This window comes from Belonocnema kinseyi, chromosome 2, assembly GCF_010883055.1.
Source record: "Belonocnema kinseyi isolate 2016_QV_RU_SX_M_011 chromosome 2, B_treatae_v1, whole genome shotgun sequence".
In the NCBI taxonomy this organism is placed as follows: Eukaryota; Metazoa; Arthropoda; class Insecta; order Hymenoptera; family Cynipidae; genus Belonocnema; species Belonocnema kinseyi.
In genome coordinates this window covers 35,687,962-35,715,139 of record NC_046658.1, presented here as the reverse complement: position 1 = coordinate 35,715,139, position 27,178 = coordinate 35,687,962, and the positions used below count along the sequence as shown (strand labels likewise).

At 34.1% G+C, this 27,178-nt stretch overlaps 1 protein-coding gene across 2 annotated transcripts in view; it reads right to left on the bottom strand.

The window, feature by feature from the left end:
- LOC117167570 (kazrin) overlaps window positions 1–27,178 on the bottom strand; it is a 182,226-nt gene that overhangs the window by 25,988 nt on the left and 129,060 nt on the right. For both annotated transcript variants that reach the window (XM_033352604.1, XM_033352605.1), the window contains one exon: window positions 20,320–20,533. In XM_033352604.1, the coding sequence (XP_033208495.1) occupies window positions 20,320–20,533 (214 nt within the window). The remainder of the gene's footprint in view (window positions 1–20,319; window positions 20,534–27,178) is intronic.

Here is a 27,178-nt window from a genome sequence, read left to right as displayed (position 1 = left end):
CTTGTAGGATAAGGCTTAACTCTTATTTTTTTAATCGAAATAGTCAAAATAATTAATATTCTTGTAAATTTGAAAAAAGGATCATAGAAAAAAAATCATCGGAAAGATATTTTTACTTAATTTTGTAAATAAAATTGAGCTTATTCATAGAAAAAGACCAAACTCTTAATGTCTTAAACGGAATAGTTTGAATAATTAGTATTCTTGTAAATATGCAAAGCATCATAGAAAAAAAGCGGAAAGATATTTTGAGATAATTCTGAAAAAATTGAGCTTATTCGTAGAAAAAAGGCCAAACTCTTCATTTTTTAACCGAATTAGGGTAAATAATTAATATTCTTGTATATATGCAAAGCATCATAGATAAAACATCATTGGAAAGATATTTTTAGCTAATTTTGTTAAAAAACTGAGCTTATTCCTAGAAAAAGGTCAAACTCTTAATTTTTAAATTGAAACTGCTTAAACAATTAATAGTTCTTGTAAAGTCAGAAAGTAACACAGAAAAGACTCATTGGGTAGACATTTTTAGTTCACTCCGTAAACAAATTGACTTGTAGAAAAAAGGATAAACTCTTAATTTTGTAATTAAAATTGTTTGAATAATTAATATTTCTGGTAGATTTACAATGCAACATAAAAATGAGTCACGGGTAGACACTCTTAGCTGATTCCGTAAACACATTTAATCATAAGAAAAAGGCCAATCTCTTAATGTTTTAATCGAAATAGTTTAAATTATTAACATTCTTGTATATTTGCAAAGCATCATAGAAAAAAACTCAGCGGAAAGATTTTTTAGCTAATTCTGTAAAAAAATTGAGCTTATTCGTAGAAAGAAGGCCACACTCCTAACTTTTTAATTGAAATGTTTTAAATGATTAATAGTTCTTGTAAATTTGCAAAGCAACACAGAAAAGAGTCATAATACAGATATTCTTGGTTCACTTTGTAAACAAATTGATATGTGGAAAAGGGCAAACTCCTAATTCTTAATTTAAATTATTTAAATAATTAATATTTTTTGTAAATTTACAAAGCAGCATAGAAAAAAGTCATCAGATAGACATTATTAGTTCATTTCTTAAACATAGTTTACGATAGATAGTTACAATATTGAAATATATGAAACGAAAACGTGAAAAAAGGCGCGAAATTGCAATTCAAAAAGTTCTGTGGAATTGCCCATAAAGAAATTGCCGAGTTTTGTTCCATAAATACTAGTGCAAACTTTTAAGCATAACTTTTAAACACTGTTCAAAAATTATTAAACGAAAAAATTTAATTTATTTTTTCCTTAAGGTCGATACACTCTTTTTAACTTATTGCTCACAGCTTAAATAAGAGTCATTGATATCAAATTGAGATTTTGAAGTCACGAATATAATTTTACAGATTTGAAATTCTTAATAAAATTGAAACAAAATATTTGCTATGCATTAGATATTCAGTGAAAAACACTTACATTTAAAATATACATATTTCATCTTCTTATAATTTAAGTTTTATTCAACGTTGTGTCTATAAGTCCGGGTACAATAACCCATGTCCACCTTCCCGTTGCCAGGTCTGTAAGTTTTTACTCATACGTACATAATAAATAACCGTACGAACTGTCCGACCTGTATTCTACAAATTTATTCTGCTAATTTCCATACCGAAAAATAAAAAACTAATTGTAAATACCAGATGACTGAGCATTCCACTGTTAAGAATTCGTAGATATTTTAAAAAAAGGATAACTATTCTCGGTAAATTCACTTAATGGCTTGCAGTTTTCGTCGCGCTGCTTCATCTCGTGTACAATAGAAGCTATTAGGTCGTTGTATGAGTTTGAATTTCTGCTGTAAGCTTTTGAAAAGCCGCTCAACAACGAGCCAACATCCATCAACTACGGAAAATTAAAGGCTGTAAAAGCCCTACGTAAAAACCTCAACAATAAAATGACCCGTTATCTTTTCTAAGTGAAAGAGCGCGATAGAAATATCAATAAAGTCTCTTGTTCTGTTGATGAGGAGAAAAAGATATGGCATGAAAAATTTTTCAAAATGATTTCCTCGTTCGCGAAAATTACAGTAGAGGCAAGACGAATGCGAATTCTTGAGACTTCTACTAACATTTTCTAGAGTATGTATATTTTTCATCTATTACTTCATAATAAAATGCAGGTTTAAAATTTTTTTCCAGTAATGATTGCTTATCATTTTGCTGCTTTATTTGTTCTGGAATACAGAGATGAAAATTTATAAAAAATTGGAGACAAAAATTCGAATAATGTGCAAAACTGCCATATTTTGATATTTTTCAGTTTAAAAAGTGAAAAAAGTACTAGTGCATTGCAAATACGAAAAAAAGTGAGTTTAAGTAGGCTAGACACGTTTACACGAAGAAGTTCCGTAGCTCGCTCCCAAAACTTCCGGGATGGCAGGTTGAGAGTTCGATTTTCAGTGGATTCGTATAGTGGCTTTAAAAGTAGTAGGGGTTTGACGAAAGCTCCATTCTTGTAAGAATATGACCGTCCGAAAATCGCATAGCCAGGTATGATTTTCTCCGGCGTCAGCTAGAACTTAAGCCCGTTGTACTACACACAAGTTTTGCTGCGATTTTCCGTGTGTTATACAAAAATATTAAAGGTGAATTCTAGTGTAGATATTTTGAAAGACGAGCGCAACCGCTATCACATAAGGTGTACCTGACTGAAAAAAATCATATTGCAAAAGCAATTGAAACTAATTTGCGAAATCTTCCGAAATCAACAGAAACTACCTACAAAATCAGGAAGGTGAACTGTTTTTTCCATTACTATTAAGGTCAGCATAATTAATATTATCCAGTTCGAAACATTTTTCTATGAATACTCTAGAACTGCTAAATATTTATTTGATGAGAAAATGCATGGACGTGAAGGAAGTTAGAGAGGTAGGCCAGGACAAAAAAGTGTGGCGACCAATAGTTTATAAGAAATGCATGGTGAAAAGTATCAGTGGAGTGAATGACGCCTGAAACGATGGACCTTGGAGACTAATGGGCTGGAGGGGAGAGCTTTACATGATGACGTTGTGAAAATCTTCGCCTGGGTTGATTTCTAGAGAGTTTGATCGGCGATCTGAGTCAGAGCAGTGTTGCGGAATTAACATTTTTTTTATAATAAACAACACAGGAATGCCAAATCAAGCCAAAAACCAATACCCCCCCCCCCCACGCCGAAGAATCTCCTCCCGCATTCTTAGATGGACTAAGAGGCACACAACAATCTCTAAATTATCATGGAGAATTTATTGAAGATTTTGAAACGCTTTTCGCTTGCCGAGTGATGGTTAGCTGCGAGATGGTCAGAAAGACCCCACTAATGAAACAGCTGACCATCCAGAAAATCTGCGACAATCGGTAAGCAGTGGAACATCAAATATTCCTGCTATGGATGATTTGGTTAGCGTTAGTGATTGGCAGCCAATCACCTCAACAGTCAATCTAGTCCATTTTACCCTCGATTCCTGCGTAAAATAGTAGCACCTTGAAAATTTGACAGATCATTCTTTATGGTTTATACCATCTTAAAAAATGAACAGCTGCAAAGCTGTGCCCCCCTCCCAAAATGGCGTTCAAATGGCGAAATTCGTATTTTTTGGATTTAATCATGGTTTGCACAAGAAGAACGAATCGCACAACGAAAAGTTGTTAATCAATGTTGTAGAGCATGAAATTCTCTATATTATTACGCAATTAAAACAACTTACTTATTTTACTTGCAAATTGATTATTAAGTAAGATTCTCTTTAAGAATTTAATAATTAATTCAACGGCAAGAAATAAATTTTTTGGAATGTGAATACCCGATAATTATACCTTCATTATTGAGCAATTTTCACTATTTTTTTTAATCACATCGATATTGTTGTTTCTTAAAAATTACATCGTTAATTAGGAAAAGTCCTTTTTTTGTCATTGCTGCGAGCGTCAATCCAGCAATCGCACATTGGATTTCGCCACTGGATTCGATACTGGAGCGTTTATATTTGATGCAACAACAACAAAAATTGTTTTTCATAAAGTTTCAAATATTTTTCATTTTGCAACTAATGGCAACTTTTCAAATTACCGTATTTCCGTGAAAAAAGTACACAGCTCATTGTAATTTCGTATATCGAGTGCATGTATTTTTAAAGAGATTTTGACGCCGAGTTCAATTGTTTATAACAATTAGGAACAGAGAATATAATTTTTTAAAAACAATTTATATCTTCGCTTCTAATTATTATTCGGAGTTCAAATTTGTGGAGGTGATAAAACTGTCTTCAGCTTTTCCACGTATTTCCGAGACATTCGATTTGAACCATTATCACGGGGGAGAAGGCAAGTGAAAGTGACCTCTCTGCGGAGCGTCAATGCCGCGCGTCCGAGGGCGCTGGGGAGGGGATAGCGATTTCTCGGTTTTCGTTGCTGGCACGGAACGCTGTTTCGACTTCAAACTCGCTCGAGTAGTCATATCTACGAAACTGCTCCATGAAAACTGATGATTTTAAAAAAAAATTGATAGACCGCATCGAGAGGAAAAATAATCTTCACTCGAGCATGCGCTAATACAACTTTCTAATCATATTATTTGCATTTGAAACTTGCAACTATATTATTTTTCAATTAATGTTTATTTAGAATGTTGAAAAAAGGTTTGCAAATTATCGCAAAAGTGCGTTGCAAATTGTTTTCAGTATTACAAATCTCGCACCAGTCCATTTCAGCCATGTATAAACAATTGAACTCAGCGTCAAAATTTCTTAAAAAATAAATGCACTCGATATACGAAATTACAATGAGCTGCGTACTTTTTCCATGGAAATACGGTAATTTGAAAAGTTGCCCTTAGTTGCAAAATGAAAAATATTTGCAACTTGATGAAAGCAATTTTTGTTGTTGTTTCATCAAATATAAACGGTGTCGAATATCGACTCCGGTGGCGAAACCCGATGTGCGATTGCTAGATTGATGCTCACAGCAATAACAAAAAAGGGACTTTTCTTAATTAACAATGTAATATTTAAGAAACAACAATATCGATGTGATTAAAAAAATTAAGGAACATTGTTTAATAATGAAGGTATTATTATCGGGTATTCACACTCCAAAAGATTTATTTCTTGCCGTTGAATTAATTATTGAATTTTTAAGGACAATCTGACTTAATAATCAAGTAAAATAATTAAGTTTTTTAATTGAGTAATAATATAGAGAATTTCATGCTTTACAACATTGATTGACAACTTTTCATTGTGCGATTCGTTCTTTTTGTGCAAACCATGATCAAATGCAAAAAACATTAATTTTGCCATTTGAACGCCATTTTGGGAGAGGGGCACAGTTTTTCAGTTCTTACTTTTTACATATATCTTATAAGATGGTATGAAGAACCCTCTGTCAAATTTGCAAGGTGCTACTATTTTACGCAGGGAAAACATCTAGATTGACTGGACTATGCCATGGGAGAACATTAAGTGGGATATCACAATGAAAGAGGAATTGGGGCGACTCTATTATTATAGTGCGAAGTTTGAAACTAAAAGCGAAAAAAATACAATTTTAGGGCGAAGTTTGCTGCAAACTATCCCCATATAATGAAAATCGAACTAAGAGATCTTATCGCTAAGGTGAAGAACATCAGGACTAATCTAAAAATTTCAGAAGATCGAGCTATGGAGAGTAAACAATAAGTTGATTTGGCGGTGGAAAACTACGGCAATGAATAAGAGTTAGAGGAAGCCGCGTCACATGATCAAGCATTGGAAATTGATGATCTTCAACCTGATGATGATCCAGTACCATCACATCCTCCAGAAGCAGATGGCCTAATGTAACCAAAGACAGGAACAGAAGTTCAACAACCTAGAAGGTGATTAAAATGGACATACCATATGAACAGAGACTTTACGCGTCTATATTTTTTGACAGAGAAAGGTGGGGTAAGTGTGAGGAGAGAAGTCCATCTATTGCTCTCACTTAACCAGCCAGACCTAGCTAGAAGCATAGGCGTTATGTATACTGTACATCAAGTAACGCATCTACTAGAAACACATCCGGGCAATAATAATGATGAAGTGAGCAACCAGATCCCAGAAAAACTAAAGCACCTTGAACGGAATTTTTGTGATGCTTTTTGATAGACTCCAAAGATGTAGAACCAACACAAAGGTATTCTCTGCTCAAGAAAAATATCACACATAATCTACATGCACTAATAAAACACCTTAACAGTCAGGTTTTACCTATACATTTTAACGCAGCACAAATAGCGTCAGAGGTGCAAACTCTTGTGTATACTGTGCAGCTTTGACAGCCGTTAGAACGTTGGTCCGCAGAACTAGGCTTACAATTAAAGTCTTTGCCCAGGGAAAGAATCAAGATCTATTATGGAATATGAGATTGGATATGGATGTCAGCAAAGTAAGGTGGCAATTGGGTCGAATCACTGAATATAATAAAGAAAATGAGTTGCAATATGGCGTCCGTGTGAGCAACACGTGTCTCTCGTGCTGCGTATGAATTTCTTGATTTGACTCAGAGTTTCAAGTGCTAGATTTTTTCTTTGGCTATTATCGCGCTCTTTTTGTGCCTTTTGGGATTCTAAACGATTTTGTGTCTTTCTGTGGAACTTGTGGTCTTCAACAGACATCTTTATAAATTTTGCGTTGCCCCTCAGATAGTGTGCGTGATTCGTCCAGGCTTAGCGCGCTGTGTTCGTGTGCGTGTGTAAGGTGACAGCTATTATCGATCGCTCTTATCTCCAACATTCAAAGTAGCTAATATTTACAAAATGAGTAGCGATTCAAATGTGCTGAAACTTTTAAACTCCATCAAAGCCGACACAGAGGAAACCAAAAAGGACGTCAAACTTCTTAAAACTGACACAGCTCAATTGAAGTCCGATTTTGATGTTCTAAAGATCGAATTTGGCACATCCAAAGCACAGTATAAAAAGCTGAAAGAAAGTCATCAGAAATTAGAGGAAAAGTGCGGTTCACTCAAGCGACAGGTTGACTTTCTTCAGCGGCAAGCCCGCTCATGCAATGTTTTGATTCACAACCTATCGGACGATGAGGAATCTAACATAAATTCTGCAGCATTGTATAAGCGAAGATCACTGGACTCTGAAATCAACGCAAGGGGGGAGTTTCTTGTTAAAATTCTTGAGAGTGGTGAGCTAATGATATTAAATTGGAGATTCCCTAAAGATTTTCCAGGAAATTACACTTTCCTTGGATTTCAGGGTATGAGTGTTAACGATCTTGTTGCGTGTAATATAGGCGCAATAGACCCGATTTCTAATTTTGAAGTAATTCAATTGCCTACGTCATCCGACCATCTTCAGGTTCGCGTTGATATTTCGTATTTCATACAGATGGACGCAAATGTAAATAGAGAGTCATTTTTATTGTACAATAAAATAATTTGGAATGAAAACCGCAATTGTGACTATACACATGAGATCTCTATTTCTGAGAACTTTGCGTACTTCAATGATGAGATAAATACTCTAAATAATAATTTAATTCTCACAATCTCATCTGTTGCCGATAAGTTAAATTTACTCTCTAAGCCTAAATGGCATACTCCAGGAAAGAAACCTTGAGATGATAAAGAATATAGAGTCACGCGCCATAGGCTTAGACAATCTTTAAATGTCTTTAAAAGGTCGGGTTTTGCCGATGCGGAGGGGGAAAAATATCTAGAAACCAAAAGATATTTTCTGGAGTTACGTAGGTCCAAGAAGAGGTAATACGAATATGCACTGCTGAATTCACTAGCGGCTTGTAATAATTCTAAGGATTTTTGGGCAGCGGTCAATAGATTCAGATTGCGGTCTCCTTCGACTAACAATGTAAGCATGCATGCATGGCAAGACCTTCTTTTTTTCTTTATCCGATTGAGGCTCCCATTTGCATACAGTGGATTGTAAACAAACGCCCTTTATGGAACTGTGATATCTTGATTGATGAAATTAAAGCCTCTTTATTGAAATGTAAACGCTATACAGCGCCGGGCGAGGATGGGATTCCTAATGAATTTGTCAAAAACCTTCCAGGAAATTGGGTAGATTACGTAGGGCGCCTCTTCAACGTGATCTGAGCCGAGGAAAGAGTCCCACCTAGCTGGGCCAAAATACATGCATTTATGTTGTATAAAAAGGGTAATAAATCTGAGCCTCATAATTACTGGGGAATTGCCCTTATAAATACTATTACTAAGATCTTTTCTCAGATCCTGTTGACGAGATTGACTGCGTGGGTCAACGAGGTAAACATTCTCCCAGAAAATCAGGCTGGCTTCAGGCCTGGAAGAAGTTGTATTGGTCATATTTATACCCTAACTTCTTTTACTCAAATCCATTTGTCTATCCCAAAGCGACGAATCTTTGCTTTTTATATAGATTTTAAAAAGGCTTTCGACTTAGTAAACCACTGTCACCTATGGAGCAAACTCTTAAGGATAAGCATGTCCACTAAACTTATACGAATTATAAAAAATCTCTATGATAACGCTAATATGTCTATTCGTACTTGCGAGGGTCTGACTTAGTCCGTGAAGGTAACTTGTGGGGTGCTTCAAGGTGAGATCCTTAGCTCTCTACTTTTTGCACTTTTCATATATGATCTAGAAGAGTACTTACGAAATCACTGTATGCATGGAATTTCAATAGATCCCTTATGTGACGTTATCCTACTTGCTTATGCTAATGACATAGTCATATTCGCTCACTCTCAGGCTGACTTACAAACAAAAATTAACCTTATCGCCCAATACTGTATGAACAATTTTTTAACGGTCAACGAAGCAAAATCAAAAGTTATGGTATACTACAAAGGTCGGCCATGTGAATACAAATTCGTCTACGCACAGGCTCAGCTTAGAGGTAGTGAGCGAATTTGTCTATCTCGGTGTCAACACATTAGACTCGGGTCTTTTTCATAAAGAGTTCAAAAAAAAGAATGTCTGCTGCGAATATTGCTATGGGTTCTGTTTCAAGAATCTTATTCGCATCTAAATCTAATGCCTGAAAAACTAAGACAACCCTTTTTCGTAGCCTCACACTTAGTGTTCTTTTTTACGCAATAGAAGTCTGGGGATTAAGGTACTTTGATTCAGTCGAGAAATTACAGTCCTCTTTCTTTAAAAAAATACTAGGCTTACCAATATACACGCCGAATTTTGCCCTCCGCTTAGAGACAGGTAGATTACAGTTAGCTTATGATATATTTAAGTCAGCGCTGAGATGGTTGTCGAGGTTGTTGGGCATGCTTGATGATAGGTATCCTAAAAGATGTTTTCTTAAATTAAAGGCAATGTTCTCAAAACCTGATTGCAACCCGAAGTATAACTGGGTTCTCCAGCTTTAAAATATGTTCACTTTATGTAACTCGGAGAAAATGTGGCTTGAATGGGATTCTACGTTGCTCATTGAAAATATGGATGTTTTTCTCAATAATTTTTTCTGATTATCTCTGGCGTTTCGACTATGGATCTCTCCATTCAAGTAGTCTCCAAGTCTTCCCACATCTGAAACTCTATCCGGACTTTCAATCATATCTTCACCTTAGATTACCTTTTTATATAACTTCTATTATTGTTCAACTCAGACTTCTGGGCTCTATCAGGGGTTGTATACGTTTTAGAGAATATAAATTTACTTATGACCCTGCTAGACTCTGCCCTATATGCAACCTGTCAGTATCAGAGGACCTTTATCATTTGCTGGCTGTTTGTCCTGCCTATACTGACTCAAGAATATCAATCTTTGGTCACCCAGCAACCACGACAGTGAACAGCCAGTATTGGCTGAGTCTTTTAAACTCTAATTGTCCACACGAGCTGCGCAAAGTTGCATTGTACGTCCGAGAGATTCTACAAACAAGAGCATTTATTCTGGAGACGTGACTGTCTTGACAACCTTAAACAATTTTTTTGCTTGTACCATTTTTGTAAGTTACTTCTTTTCATTCTGCTGCTTAATCTAGTTGCACATGATTACTTTTTGTCTATATTTGTATCTTGTATTGTTACTCATTTGTATCGACCCTAGGTCGAAAAAACAAAATATTGAATAATAATAATAATAATATAATAATACAGGAAACAGAACTAGGGAACTGATGCACCATGTTACTAAAATCATCCACCATCGGTACATCGAGGCATTAACACAATAAGGTATCAAAATCGAATCTTTCAGACAGATGAAAGAAGGTTCTATCCTGAACTGAGTTTAAAGAAAAATAACGAGCAAGATACCAAAGAGTCTTAATTGGAAGACATGACTAACTACTGTTCGGGTGTTTGAGGGAAAACGAACAGAAGCCTTATATAGTGCTGCATAACATCCCAGATTCAGACATTTCAACGCTTTTGAAAACTGGAAGTTACTGGAAAGCTCCAGGTCCGGACATGGTGTACAACAGTAACACTTTCCTAACCCCATAGAAGTTATTCCAAAAATCCCAAAGAATGATATTTTCCAATTTATCTTACATGGCTAAATTTTAAATAATTTTTTGGTTAAAGATTCAATATTCTAGTGAAATATTTAGCTGTTTGGTTGATGATTTATGTTTTTTGTTAAGAATTCGTCTTTTATAGTAGAAAATTAATTTGCTTGGTCGAAACCAAAAAGCTTTCTTTACTCTCTTACTTCGCACCAGTTAAAATGGTACCAATTAAATAAGTTAATTGAATTGTAACCTATGAAATAATTATTTTGTGATATTTATTAATTTAAATAGTACATAATTTTCACTAATTTAAATAGCAAAATAAAATTTAATTCAATCAGCTGTAGATAACATAATTTCCTGGGTATTCGTTAATGACAATAGGGGTGATGAGATTCCAAAGTCTATTTCGAAATTGACCCGTGAGATTATTCTCACCTTACTTCGAACTGTAGGGTAAAAGCATTAATTCTTGCCACCCCCCCCCCCCCCCCCCCAATTGTTGGCACTCTTCTCCAGATTTTGTGAAATAATAAGATAATAGAGGTAAATAGCAAATTGTTTTTAATTTTTTGTAAATGCGCCTACATTTTTTGTAATAATATGTATTCATCTTATGCTAAATAATAACTTATGTGTTCTGAAATTAAAAAATTCAGCCTTGCTTCCAGACTGCCAAGAATTTTCAGGTTAGCTACAGAAAACCTTTAGATAAGTGCAGTTTCCAATTTACCCCTAGCAACGTTATAATTAGCGGAAGTGACTATTTTCTTTTCAGCACATTTCGAGGAAATGTTAAAATTGTTGATAAAAAATAACAAAGATTTCACTAAAATTTATTCAATAAATAATAGGGGGTGCCAATGAATTTTCAATTTAAAGCATTGTACGCAATTCTTGGCACCCCCTGCCAAGAATTGGATTGTATGTTCTTGCAATGATTTCTATTCTTGGCAATCGGAGAAATGATGGTTATGTTCGTTTGTTGTTCTGTAAAGTTCAGAATGAAAGAACGAAATAAAGGTAAAAACAATATTTTAAAGTAAATGACTGGAGCCGTACTTAAAAGAAGTTAGTAATCATATTTAGTGATATATGTTATTTAGAAATAAGAGTAAATTCCCAACTTAGCAATGTAGACTTAACCAAAAAATCAACCTAATGTATCACTCACAACTAGACTGTCTAAAAAAAATTACTGCCTGATTTACATTTAGAACAAGAATCTCGGATGTAATTCTTAACACTTCTTAAAATGCGTTAAATAATAATAAGGCTGATTTAAATAGTGTAGAGAAAAAAGAAGTGTTTTGTAATTAAACAAACCTGCAGATTTTATACGATAAGCGATTTCAACATAACACGTACAAGAAATTGCTTTAAAATGTGTAAAGAGCGAAAATATGCATGGTTATTAGCGTTTCCCTCTAGCTTGAAAACGAAAAGGAAGACAAATAAAGAAAAAAGGGATCCATACTTTAACGTCACAGGAATGAAGAGAATAGGAATTACAAAAAATCAATTGAAAGAAAAATAAAGCTAAGACTAAGCAAGATAAAAAGCAAAAACGAAAACGGCGAAATTAAATTTCAGAAAAAGCCCAAGAAGATAGAAATAGAAATATTTTTGAAACCAAAAAGACTATGAACTAAAAAAATAAAGCTTCAAATATTAACGATCTTATTGATTCTGCTGAAGGAGTTACCAGAAAAAGGAAGTTAAAAGCTAAATACTCCAACAAAAAAGAAAATCAACTTTCGAAAAATACTGATTCTGCTAATTCTGCTGAAGCAGTCAAAAGAAGCCGAGGATCATAACCTCTGAATTTGAACTAGATAGATGCTGACAACTAAGTAATTTAAGCCAGGCTATTTTTTTTATAAATAAAAAAGGATTGATAAAAAATGTTTCTTTTCACTATTCATTTCTTAGTGATACTATAAAAGTTTAGTTTAATCTGATCCCTTCACCATTTCCTATTCATATGACTGGGGTACCAATAATTGGGTCCATCTCTGCCAAGAATTGTGTCAACCTTGCCAAGAATTGAATTTTTAGGCCAACGAGCTAATTTTTATTATTTAAAATTTCTTTAATTTACCTGCTATATCATCAGAGATTGTACCTTACCGACAGTAGATCAACCCTCTAACCCATGAAGGCAGAAAATCTACACAATATCGATCAAGTTAAGAATCTTCAATAACAGAAAATGCTTAACGTCTTAATAAGACTAGAATGAAAATAATATTTTTAAATTAAAATTATGTCTTGAAAAGAAGATCCTACTCCATCTTCACTCCATTGGGAGTGAAGATGGAGTAGGATCTTTTTTTCAAGAAATAATATTAATTTTTATTTTTTTTTTATTTTCTAATATATATGAAGGTAAATAAAGCTTAGAATTTGATACCCTGTTATATTAGCACTGTGCATATTAGTATTACATTTATCACACATACCATTTTTGACATTAATTTCATTCTCAAAGCCTGAAGTTCGCCTTAACCTGCCAACAATTGGGTACATTCCCGAGTAAAAATGCTTCGACTTCAGTTAGACTTGAATTGCCCCCAATCAAGACATGCTGAAGTCGAAAAGTTCGACTTGAGCACATTCATAAAAGCTAATCTTTGTTAATGATGACAATAATGATGCAGGCGTTACAATTAAGAATGTATAAAAAGCGAAGAATCTTTTTTTAAAACACACTTTTAAAAATTTTATTATTGAAGGCTGTTGGATAAATGCTGTAACATCTGCGTAATATACAGTATAAATAAAATAACAATAAAAATAATTCAGATTTTACCATTGAAAATGATTGCAAAGCAAAAAACATTCTTTTTTATGACAAAATTTAAAAATATTAATTCATAAATTGTCTAAATTCAAACTTATACTACAAATTTTCGAATTTCAGTTCGACTATCCTACATTGCGATAAAGTGGTTGATGTTGCCGGTTGCTTGCTGTCTGTGAAGTGAGAAGGAAATGCTGAGCGCTTGGGGCACATTTGTCCCCCAAAGGATACGTTATGTTCGAGTTTCGTCACATTAAGTCAATTTCACATTTTCATGTAAATGAATGTATTTGACGTATATCATGATATTTCGATGTTTCGAATGTATTTTTTGTGATTTAAGTGAAAATTATATGTAAAAATTACTAATCATGTGATATATATCAACGTAAAGTTTTTTTCTTTAATTGTATTCATACAGTGCTAATAAATTCCAATAATAAATAAATCCATAAATTATGAATGAATAATTGAATTTAGCATCGAAGATGTCGAGAATATGCGAAATAAGAAGTGCCGATGCTGTGAATGCAGTGTCGCAGGAAAAAGAGAGAAGTTGCAACCGACCCGTGTGTGACCAACATAGGGCGGTCTTGTACATCCTTTGCAACGAAGTTGATTGAGCTTATTTAATGCAATATTCAGTTTGATTTAATGTTTTTTAATCCAATTTTATTTCGAGCATTAGTTTAAAAATAAAAATAGTTAGGTAGAAAAGACTTCTTTTTTAATTTCGACCATCTTATTCCGATACCATCTTATTTTCCATCCGAAAACAAAGAGATTGACCTATTATGCATTCAAATTATTTATAATAATAAGCATCCTGGCCACACTTCCGATAGTTCTCGTTTTTTTTTTAATTTTCTAACTTCGAATTTTCAAATAAACATACTGTTTGCAAGGAACCTAATCATAATCTACACCATCTTGAAGTGAAATTCGCCCCCTTCAAAATGCCGTTAGAAATTTCCAAATTAATTAACTAAAAGAGAAATGACATCATTTTTGCCAAAAAATGTCAATTTCAGGATTTTCGCGATTTTTATTTGTATACACATTTTTTTCAATACTTTATCTTAATGAAAACCAACTGTTATATACAGCATTCTCTTCGGCATAAAAAAACGAAGAGAATGGTTTATATTATCAACCTATACCGATGAAAGGAAAAGATAGTGCACAGGAAATCTAAATGGGTGACGTTTGGCACTCACAGGACCCGGTGAGGGTAAAAAATACCAGGGGATCCGTTTGGGGTTAAAATAAAGTTTTAATAATTTGACAAAAAATTTAAACAGGAAGTCGGGTTGGTGACGGCCAACTACTGGAAATAACTCTACCCGCCCGGTGCGTCACGAATATAATAGGACCATTATATGACCGTCGCATCACTTTAAAAGGACCTCTAAAAGGACCCAAATCTCTCTATCTCTTCAGATGAAATCATTCAAATCGAGCCTGCTGATAGGCTGAAACGAGCCAAACTATTTCGCCTGAGGATATTCTAAGATTCTCAATCGGTAGGGTACGGCCTTTTACAACACATTTGATTAAAATATTGTAAATAAATTAAATTTAATCCTAGAAGCGACGAAATAAAGAGTATATTAAAGTAATATTTCTGAAAACAGAGATAAGTAATCAGATGTAAAAGAAGTATTTTTTATGAGGCTACCCTACTGATAGAAATCTCAGGATATATATTGAAGATTCTCAGGCTCTGAGAAGCTCTGAAAAATACTCTGCAGGCACTCAGGTGGATATTTTTTAAGGTCCAGGTAGCTCGCTTAAACGGTCTGAAGGCTCTACAATGTCCTTTTCGAAATTGAAATAAGAATACGATCATAAATAACAAGCAGAGATGCTGAAATTGAAATAAGAATACGATCGTAAATAACAAGCGGAGAGGCTATTTTAATAGAGTAGCCTACACTCACTAAGGGTCTTTTGTTTAGCTTTCGGATTAAAATTTAGAAATAGATTTTTTAAATTTCAAAGTTAACAGTCTAAAACATAATAATTTGGAATCTACGGGTTTGGACTAAACATGAAGTATCTCGTAAATGAAATGAGATATGCCAGAACAGACAAAAAAATTTAATTCAACTCCAAAATAGTATATTAGTATATAAGGTATAATTATAAAATATGTAAAATGAGAAAATTCATCAATTAAAAAAAGTGTTAATAATCTATAGAAGAATTTAAAAAGGGAGTCGGGTTGGTAACGGCCAACTACTGTAAATAACTCTGACCGTCCGGTACTTGAGGAATACAATAGGGCTATTATATGACTGCCACATTACTCTTCAAAGGACCTCGGAATGCACCTAAATCTCTACTATCTCTTCATACCAAATCATTCAAGTCGAGCCTGCATATAGCCTGAAATGGGCCATGCTATTTCGCCTGAGAATATTCTGAGATTTTCTATCGGTAGGGTAAAAAACATTTTTTGCAATAGCTGCCTACAATATTTTTTCTAGACCTAAAAACTTGTTTTTCATTTTAAAAAGTCTTGATTTCAGAACAAGATAAAAAGAGAGGATTTATGTTACAACTGAAATTTAATTTAAATAAATAAACTAAAGAAGTTTTCAGTGCTCATTTGCTGAAATTATATTTCAATTTAAAAAGATTTTATTGTACAATAAATATTGCAGAGAATTCACGTTGCAGGCAAAAGTTCATTCAAAATTACATTTTTAATTTGTAAATTAATCTATAAATAGTATATTGTGTGGCAAGGGCGACAACGCAGATAAAAATCCGTGCGCGCACGTGGATGCGCGCACGAAATGCTTGCTAGAATGCACTACATCTAAGTGCATTCTGTGCATGCGCCTTAAGTGTGTGCACAATGCGTCGCCAATGTCAGCTTGTGTAAAATCAGCCCGTGGCGGAATTCCGAACTAACCGAAGCATACATGTATGCACTATGAATTTTCTTATAAATCTGCGGTAGTAAATATAAATTTATCATTATTATTATTATCCATCAAAAAATGTTTGATATTTTGAATTCACATAAACATGAAGAAGAGAGTTAAAAATATTACTGTGTGCAAAATAAATTTTTTTTTTTTTAAACATAAAATTAAAAGAAGTTAAAAAATAACATCAAAACAGGAAGAAACAATTTCATTAAAAAGCATGCAAGAACTTATTATTAACTAAATAAAATGTATGAAATCGAAACACACCAAAAACATTTTCAACCAAATACTTTAATTTTAAACAAAAAAAGCTAAATTTACAATAAAGATGGAATAGTTACATTTTCAGCTAAAAACAAAAAAACAAATTTTAAAAAAACAGTTATAATTTCAGACAAAATAATGAATATTCATTTTGTAATTAATATTTATTTAATAAAGAATTATTTTTAATAGACATTTTGAACTCAGCGCCAACCGCGGAAAAGGTAAGCGCGACCCTAACTCAAGCGCATTAGCTCATGGTGGCCACATTGCCCTCACTGACAGACTTTATAGTGCTTGTTCTCTAAAGTCTAACGACTCTAAGGTAATGCCAGTTCGGTGGTTTGACCCTTTCGTCGAATATGCAAATTCGACGGAGATTTATATTGATCTTGCATCCGACACGAGAATATTAAATAGGTTTGTATCCTCTGCGCGTTCGAAGAGGGTCTTAAAATTGTTTATTTAGAGAACAATAAAGTACGAAAAAGATTTAATTTGAAAGTTTTATTTCAGAAATAGAAAATTATGACATATTTAATACGGTAACTGAACGAATTACGAAAGGGGAATCATTTCTCGAAGAAACACTTGATATCTTGTAACTTAAAATTTTAAACATCTAATTTTAGTAATGATAAAAGCAAAACCTAACCTAAAAAAGGAAAACCTTTATCTTTGACCTCAGACAATTTGATCCCCCCCGGTAATTGGTTCCGTTACCCTATTAAATTGTCATAATTTCCAATTTCTGAAATAAAACTTAGAAATTTAATCGTTTTCGTACTTCATTTTATTATAAATAAACAATTTTAAGACCCTCATCGTCCGCGCACTGAGTGCTTGCATCATGCGCGCATGCACGTGCGTTACACGACATACCTGGCATATGCGCATCCACGAAGATACATCTGCTTGCTGATCTGAACGCACTTCGTGCGTGAAAATATACATGGCGTGCCTGCGCCATGCGCGTAAAGTGCGCTAGAATTGTTATCTGGGAATTAGGGCAATCTCACGAGTGGCGACTGACCAACGTCGCCCTTGCCACACACGATATTTTTGTCCTAGTGCACGATAAACAAGGAGCTAAACGAGAAGAAATGTCTCTTGTGGGCTGTTGGAGAATGAAGATTGCAACGGTAAGCGGTCGGTAAGCGCATTCCCGCCACTATAAGCGGGCGAAAATAATAACACCTTCCCGCTCGCTGATATGGATTCATACGGGTACTCTCGAAGTACACATGCGTCAGCGTTGGCCGGGCGGCCATTTCATACTTTCTGACGGTTTTATAGGTTCGGCAGTCTCGTTTATCATGCACGTTGAACAAAAAAGTAATATTGGAAAACATGTCGCAATTAAAAAAAGAAGATAAGTTCGTTCCTATAAGTTTAGAATTCTCAGCACCTAAGCTCTTACTGATAAATTATGTGCATAGCCATGCTTTTGCTAGCATGTTGTTTTCCATATCTTTTTCCTTAGATTTAGCTTGATTGCAAATTCTGATATGAAAAAGCAAAAATCGACGAAATACAGTGAAACTTTTCAATAGCCCTCTCCTTTATAGCCCTTCCGAGAATTGACGTTGCGCCACAGGTAGGTATAACTGGAGCTGCGCGGGGGCCGTGGGGTTTGCGATTGTCACTCAGACGAGCACTCAAGTGTTAACAAACAAAAGCGTGAATATTTGGCTACTAATTTGGCCAGAACTATTACGGCAGTAAGGAATGCAAAACGACTTAATTGTTTTTTTTTCATTGAAAAATCTTGTTTTCACAATAAATAGTGTACATAAATATATGCGACACATAACCTCTTCTTAAAGTTTTTATGTGTGCGACATCTAGAATATTTTAAATGTGTAGCTCATTGCTACGTATTTCCGATTCCGGTTACTTTATAGCTGGTGGGGGGGGGGGGATAACGCGACACAACTTTCCCTAGAGGAATTCAATAAATCTTTGATAGCGCCGTGTTGGGGTGTTAGTTTAAAGAATTAATTTTGAAATATGTCTGTGGCATTTGGGTGTAAAAATTAAGGTGCACATCTCTTTCAAAATAAGAAAAAACTGAGGAAACTCTAGATAATGCGTTATGCCTGTGCACAAGGCATGTCTCAATCCATGATGCTGCCCTCTGCACTTAGCTTGCCAAATCGCCGCCCCCATAGCCATGATCAAGCTGATGTACTGTGGTAGGGCAATGATTCTAAGGTTGAACCTCACATTTGGAACACCATTTATAAAAGACGAACTTCATCGTTTATACAGTACCTATACAAAAATTAGTTCGAACAAGCGGCCCTCAAAAGCATCCTAAAACCCCCATGCCATCATCGTACAATCTTCAATTATCCCTCAATTTTTAGTTTAGTTGGGAAACACGTGTTATCAAAGGTGTTTTTATCATTATTTTCTTATGCATAGTAAAGTTGGACTATCACTCCATCCAAAATCTTGGGGTTGTAGCTTTGCTGTTGGAACGCGGTGCACAAAAATAGCGTAATCTATGAAACACTTCAAACTTAAAAACGTCCACTGATCATTTGGTTTTAAGGGTTTAAAAATGTATTTTGAAAATTGTCTTCATCCTGGAAGGGGGTTCCACGGCGGCGTTAGTTGGGCTTAGTATCTTGTTTTTTGAAAAAATCAGGTAACCATACTACAAAAATGAACATTCGGTAAAAGTCGCATCTGTCGTGGCGGTAATTTTAATTTAGAATAAAAAGTTAAACTTGTTTTTTTCTTTTTGTAAGTGTTGTAATTGCTGTAATTTTTGTCATTGTTGAGTGTGGTCGCTTCTAAACCAATCTGAAAGAAAATGGTGGGATTATCTTAAAGGCCAACCAATTTTAAAAAATTGGCAAATAGCGATTGTAAGAAAAATTCAATTACAAAAAAACATAGGGTGTTTTGAAATGTATGTTTTGCACTTTTTTTTAATTTGAGCTAGTTATCGTGCTAAAAATCAGGGCTTCGAGAAAAAAGTCTTTTATGATTTTAAGACTTGAAATAGTGTTATCAGTTATTTCTTACAAGAGAAAAACATTTTTTTTTTTAATGAAATTGTACTGTCATTTTTTTAATAATTTAAAGCAAAATAGTTAAATTTTATTAAAAGTTAACGAAATTTCGCAAATTGGTAATAAAAATTGTAGTAAGATAAAATTCACTCACCAATAACATTGTTGAAATGGATGTTTTTTGTAAGTTTTAAAAATATTTGCATTTTTCAATCACCGACTTGAAAGTAATATATTCAGAATGTGCAAATTATCCCGAATCAAACAATATGTAATTTGTCAATAAAGTTCGAAAATCGGGGAAGTAATCAATATCAAATTCCATATTGTGCGAAGGTTTCTCACGTAAACATCTTCAAACTTTAAACTTTCCTAGACAACTAATATATCATTGGAATAGGCAAAATGCGTAGATTCTTATTATGCTATTTTCAAATTGCTAAGTGCAATATACATTTTCTTTAAACAGAAAAAGTAGTAAAATACATAAAGCCCACACTTTTATCATGAAGTTGAAGAGTTTCACTTCAGATTGGCTAAACATTTGAAGACATCCCTCCTTCTTGAAATATTAAACAATGAGATGCGAAAAAGGAAACCAAAATTTGTCGTTCTGTATTATCTTCTCTTGGGGAACAGAGTATAGAAGTAGTGCACCAAGCTTCATTAGAAAAATTTGTTGATGCATATTGATAAACATTTTTCATTTGCCCATGTCCACAAGAAGATTATAAAATGCGATTTTCATTAATAATACAGAGTAACTTGTCAATTAGACAGCAAGAGGAGTGGGAGGAGTAGGGAATTCTATTTACCTTGAAATAGAACCCCACGTGCCCCCTCTTGTGGCAGAAGACCGTGAGTGTGCAGCAGGTGGGATGACAGGTGGAGGCTGTTTGTTTCTTCTAGGCTCGGAGTCCAAAGGACTCGACAGCTGCTCAACAGAACGAGACAGTGATGAATTGTCCATCGATCTTGAAAATGCATTCAAAGGCGACAGAGTTGGGCTGCAATCCTTCGGCGTAGTCGCTGTTCAACATAAAAGAAAAATACAAAAATGCTTATTGTAATGCGTAAAGCAATCATTTATATATTATAACAAGAGATAATTGTAAAACAATTTCACATGGGCTAGAACGGAGTGAAAATGCTAAAATTATTGGAATCACTCAAGCCGAGAGAAACAAATGTGTGATTTGCCATGCGAAAAAAGGAAAAAGAAGTTGAAATCGGTTAATACATTCTGTTCTCTTTTTTCATTCAAAAATAAAATTTAATTTCAATTCAAAAAATTTTCTTATTGGCTCAAAAATTACAATTAATTTGTTATATGAAAAGTTTTTTTGTAGTGAAAAATAATAAAAAATTATAAATGAAAACAAATTTTTTGCCTAATTTAGAATTTGTTGTAAATGTGCAAAATAACATGTTTTTTTGGTTAACTTAACTGCATACTTTTTTTGAAAAAGCTTAAAATAAGAAAATGTGTGCATATGACTCCATAAAAAAAACATGTTTTTTGGTCATTTTCAAAAAATTCTAAATTGAGCAAAAAAATTTTGTTTTAATTCTTTAATATTTTGGCTTTATTAATTGAAGCTTAATGTAGTATCTACTTGCAAACTCACTAGTGACTGTACAATGGGGTTATAATTATATGTTAATAGTAGTTGTGGGGTATTGTACCAAGGGAGAGAAGCGAGCAATTCTGCAAATGTGTCGAGCCCATCGAAATAATATACAATAGAAATTGACAGATAACGCTGTGGGGTTAACGAAAATGGGCTCTAGAGAGAGAAAGAGAAAAAACATTTGAGATCTTAGACCTGTCTCTTTCTAGATAATGCTGATTGGTCGAGAGCATTTTCGTTGGATGAAGTTTAATCAACCACAAGACTTTGCTTTGTTTCGTGAATGCCCCAATAATGTGACTTTTATTGTACCTTTTAGAATTTATTTACTTATAATTTAGTGTAAATAAATAATAAACATGCTGGCACCCTGTGTATTTTGTAGGCTCTGTAAAGACGTTTATATGGGGATAATGTTTTTATACGTAAGTAAAGTTATTGAATAGTAAAATAAGAAATGTAACAACAAAAGCACAACCTCAAAATATGATGGATTGTACCTGTTTAATAAAAATGGTTACTTTTTATATTATAGAAATATTTTCAATTGAATTTTTATGTTATTTTATCGCTAGGTTCTCATTAAATGATGAGAAAAGAATGGAGGCCTTTAAGATATAAGGTTAGAAGCTGGAAATTTCTGTTAAAAAATAAACTCAATTTTTGCTTGCACACTTTAATTTCAGACTATCCTTGCGATAGAAAATCTCAGAATATTCTCAGGCACAATAGCCTGGCTCGTTTCAAGCCATCTGCAGGCTCGATTTGAATGATTTCGTCTCAAGAGATAGGCAAAGAAACTTGGGTCCTTTTCGAGGTCCTTTTAAGAGTGACGCGGCGGTCATATAATAGCCCTATTGTATTCGTCACGTAACGAGCGCACAGAGTTATTTACAGTAGTTGTCCGTCACCAAACCGGATCCCTTTTTAAATTTTTCTTTAAATTATTAACACTTTTTTTAAATTGATGAATTTTCCCCTTATGCATATTTTATAATTATAACTTATATACTTATATACTATTTTGAAGTTGAATTAAAAAATGTTGTCTGTTTTGGCGTATTCCATTCCATTTATGAGATACGTTATATTCAATCCGATTTTAAAGATTAAAAAAAAGTTAGATATCTGAAATAATCGAAGCCCGTAGATTCCGAATTATTATGTTTTAGGCTGCTAACGTTGAAATAAAAAAAAATCTAAATTTTCATCCAAAAGCTTAAAAAAAGGAAATTATTCATCTTTAATTTGGATAAAAATTTATGTTCGTATTCTTATTTCAATTTCGGTGAGGGCATTTTAAAGCTATCAAACCATTTTAACGAGCTTCCTGGATCTTTAAAAATATATACCTAAGTGCCTGCGGAGAATTTCTCTGAAGCTTCGCAGAGTCTGAGATTCTTAAGTTAATATTCTGAAATTTCTATCGATAGGGTACACATACTTTTAATAATTGAAAAATTATATGACACTATTTTTCAAATATCTGACACTTTTTATACTATTTTTGATCTCCCAAAAGGATTACTATTGTATAATTTTCAATCTGATTTCAACAAGAATTTAAGGTCACCAAGTTCTTTTTATAAGCTAATTCAAACAGGATATTTTGTACGAATGTTTTTAAACATTTAATTTATTATAACTACAAATTTAGAATGTGTTGCTTTTGATTGTTAAAAAAAAATTAACCCTATAGAATATTTGGGCAGTACCCGGGGCTCTGATTCACTTAACACAGCCCTGGAATAAATAAAGGCAGGGCTACATCTCACATGTTTTCTCTCTCTCTCTCTCTCTAGAGTCTACTTCCGTTTTCCACACAGCGTTATCGGTACATTTCTATATTTTGATGGTCCAGCCTCGCTTTCTGCTCTGAGAATCGAACGCGCCTTTTTACATTTTCCCTTTTTACGTCCCTTTTTGCATATTGTCATCATAATGAGTAAAAACTGACTATCGCGCAGTTGTTTAAATCTCCACGTTTTAATTGCATGTGACGAGTGGGTCACTTGACCAGTCTCCTACCTTACCGCCCCTTTTTTTATTTCCTATCTTATTTTCACGCGGTTGAAAATTTTGGATAAGAAATAAGGAGCACTAAGAAAGGTGGGTCTGGTCCTAAATTTTAACAATTATGAAAAAAGCCATAAAAATTATTTACAACAAAAAACTTTGTTCATAATTATACAAATTTAGGACCACACCCACAATTCTTAGTACTTCTTGTTTAATATCCCAAATTTTCAACTCGATGTGACGCTTCGTGTGAATATAAGTGAGGAAATAAAAAAAGTGTCGATAAGGTAGGACGTTTTTAGGGATCAAAAATGAAGGTCGAGTTCGTTAAACAATATATTTGGGAAATGTACAACTGTGCACGGAGTAACTGCGCACGAGCCCATCTGTTCACGTGGGTGGCCACTGGTACAACTGGGAACGTTATTGGCCACAGGCCCAACTGTGCACATGTCATCCGTCCACTTACACAGGTGGGACACTCCGAACTCTACACGTCTCAATTTGCGAGAAATACAACTATTCACGGAGCAACTGTGAACTTTCCCAACAGTGCACGTAAATGGCCGCTGATAAAACTGTGTACGTGCAGCACAGATGGGACACTCTCAATTGTGAACGTGCACACACGGGACACTTCCAACTGCGCACGTCGAGAGCCAGTGGTACAACTGTGCATGTTGTCGGCCACTGGAACAAATGTGCACGTTCCTAGTTCGGAGTTTCCCATCTGTGCTAGTCTAATTGTTGACTTGTATAGTTGGGAGTGTCCCATTTGTGCACGTGCACTGCTGTGCCGGCGGCCAAAAACGTGCACAGTTGTACCGTTAGCCCTCGACGTGCACATTTGGCAGCAGATCGGTTGAAGATGTGAAGGTCTGTCTCACAAAAACACCCTTCAGAGGTAATCTAAAGGCCTGCGTGAAGCTATCAGAAGAATTGGCGTTCAGATTTTTTCGCACGGTGCACCTGAAAGTTGGGTGGGTGTCCTATTGTGTGCGAAAAAAGACGGAGGCAACACGGTGATAACGCTGCCTTGGTTTCGGTCACATGGCAGCAACTTGCAAGGGTCCAGACCTTATGAGGGCCTGTTGGAGAGGTGGCAAAGAGGACATAGGGCTGCGAAGTGTGAAAGAACACCGCAGAGCTACCTCTGCGCTGCAAAAATAAGAAAAGCCCCGGACAGACCATCGGCTGACGACGGTGAGATTCTTGTCGTTCAGGGAGGTAGCCTCGTTGAAGAAGCCTCAGGGACGCTTAAGCTAACCAATGATAATCAACCAGGATGTCGAAGGACGACGAGCCCAATCTGTGGTATTGTCGCACTACTGAGGACGATGCGTGCATCCTGGTTGGTTGTTTAATAAAAAGAGGAAATAATGTCAAGCAGGCAAGCAACGATCTGAGAGCCGAAGCACGGCGTACTGGTGTCAATAAGCTGCAACCCTGTAGTAATGCAAAAGCGGTTCCGGCGTTGTAGTTTGACACGCGAGGGGGGGGGGGGGCGTACCATTTAGGATCTGACACTACCCATACCAAAAAAAGAATCACCTACTCAAGTAGACGATTGCTAGGATGGGTGTCATATGCAAGATTTCCCCTCCTAATAAAAAAAAAAACAGGAGGCTCCCATTTACGCACGTGACTCGTTGGTAAGGTACCATCGGTGCACGTGAACTGTATCTAGGGTGTATCTAGGGTAGTTTTTCTTCAAACCGTAAAAAATAACATTAAAAATTAAATTAAGCTTTTGTAAAAACGTCACAAGCAACGAAATAAAATGAACAAACAAAAGTTTGTAACCAAAAAATATCTATATATTTGTTTCGAATCCTTTTTTGATTCGGCGCGTAGTTTTTGTTTTATTGTAAAAAAATACATTAAAGATACAAAATTTAAATTTTGGAAAAACGATGTAAGGTACGAAAAAAATAAATAAACAAAAGTTGCTACCCAAAAAAGATCTGCAAATTTTTTATTCATGAGTTTTGGACTGGACATGTAGCGTTTGTTTAAACGTAAAAAATAACATGCAAAAAATCTAATTTTTTTAAAAACTTCAAAAGGTACAAAAAAATGAATAGATAAAAGTTGATAAAGCAAAAAGATCGAGAAATTTGTTCAAAATTATTTTGTGATAGGGGGCAGGGTTTTTGATTTATTCGTAAAAAAAAGTGAAAATAAAATAAATTTTTGTGAAAATGACGGAAAATTTTTAATTATAAAAATATGACAATGAAAATAGTCTGTTTTAATAACAATGTACATTATGAATGTTAATAATAAAGTTTTATTAGAATTTCAAGGTATCCGAGAATAAATATTAATGCCAAATGAAAAATAATCAAATAATTAGGAAAAATAAAATTCGTACTTTATTTTGTAATATCTGAACAAACAATCCCGGGCTGAATTGCAGAAACTAATGTAATATAAATTTAATAAATAGAGTTAAACATAATATTATAGAAAATTTTTGATTTTTGGACATATTTTAATTGAGTGCGCGATTTTAATGCGCGCGATGAAAATGTACCCGCGAGGCTGGCAGTTTTTTTTATTATTGTTCACTATAAAAATTTAATTTAAAAAGAGAACAGATGATATGAACCGATTTTAGAGTTTTATTTTCTTACTTTTTTCAGATGCCGACCCAAGCAATCTTTTCCCCTCAGCTCAAACGTTTCGATTAATTTGAGCATTTTCATTTTGCCTCAATATGGGCGTCTAGAAAAGAATAACAAAATTCTTCTATCAACAGAAGCACCTTTAAAACAATTACATCTTTCAAAAGTTTCAATTATTCTATGACTGCCATTTTACAAAATTGAACAAGGTTTTTGATTTGAAATTTGTTTAATTGAGAAATAATCAATTACATGATATGTATACATATAAGCAATTTGATAAATAAATAAAAACAAGTGAAGCAGAAAGCCATTAGGTAACTGAAGAGACGCGGTCAGAAAATCAGCTAAGAAAAGTCCTCGCATTTGAATTTCTTTTTCACACAGATTGTATACATAATAACACCATATATGCAACATAAAGAACACACTTAGTCGGTAAGACTGGTTGATTGTGTGACGTATAATCTTCTCGTTGATAATATATGTACATGCACGTGCGCATTCTAAGCATGGAAGACATTCAGATACAAGAGGCCTTATATAAAGATATATTTTTTGAATTAAAATATAAAATAACACATAACAAATAGATAAGTAAAAAACGAAAAAACGTTTTCGTCCTTTTTTAGACAGTATTTGCGATACTATCGTGTTAAAAAAATTTTCTTTTATTCCAATTATTTCATTACTGCGGGAGAATTGAATTTTTTTTAATTGTTTGGAAACAGGTTAAAAAAGAGGATAAGAGTCATTGTCTTTGATAGGATGTTGATGAGAGCTCATAGTATGCTTGAATGAGGATAAAATAAGAATTATAGATGAAGTCGACTGTAAAGTAACGACCATTATGTTACAAAATTGGAAATCATGAAAGCGTATTTAACGGAAAGCGAGACTGCAATTTAGAAAAAGTACACAGCCGAGTCTACACGTACGGACTTGGCAAGGGGAAGGGGACAAGGGTTTGGTCGGACCTATTTATGTTAAATCGATCACAACGCGTTGAGGATATATTGATTCCGCTGCACCGCATTCTGAGCGTTCGGAAAAAGCCCAACGCGTTGTGGCATGTACGAAGTATCTATAACGCGTTTTGGCATACAAATTATTTTTTTACCACTAAAGTGTGAGATCATTTTTCTTACATGTTTTACAGTTAAAAATAAAGTTTTGATATAAATACTTATATTTTTTATTTGTATAATATATACATAGTATACACAATTTCTTTACTTCAAGTGTATGTTTCTTTGAACTTTATAATTACAAAGTTAGAAGAAATTATTTCACCGGAGATAAAGCTATTATTTTATTATTATATCCTAACCATTGTATATAGAAGGAAACGTGTATAAATAGAAAGGAAATATAAATAGATCTAAATAAATAATAAA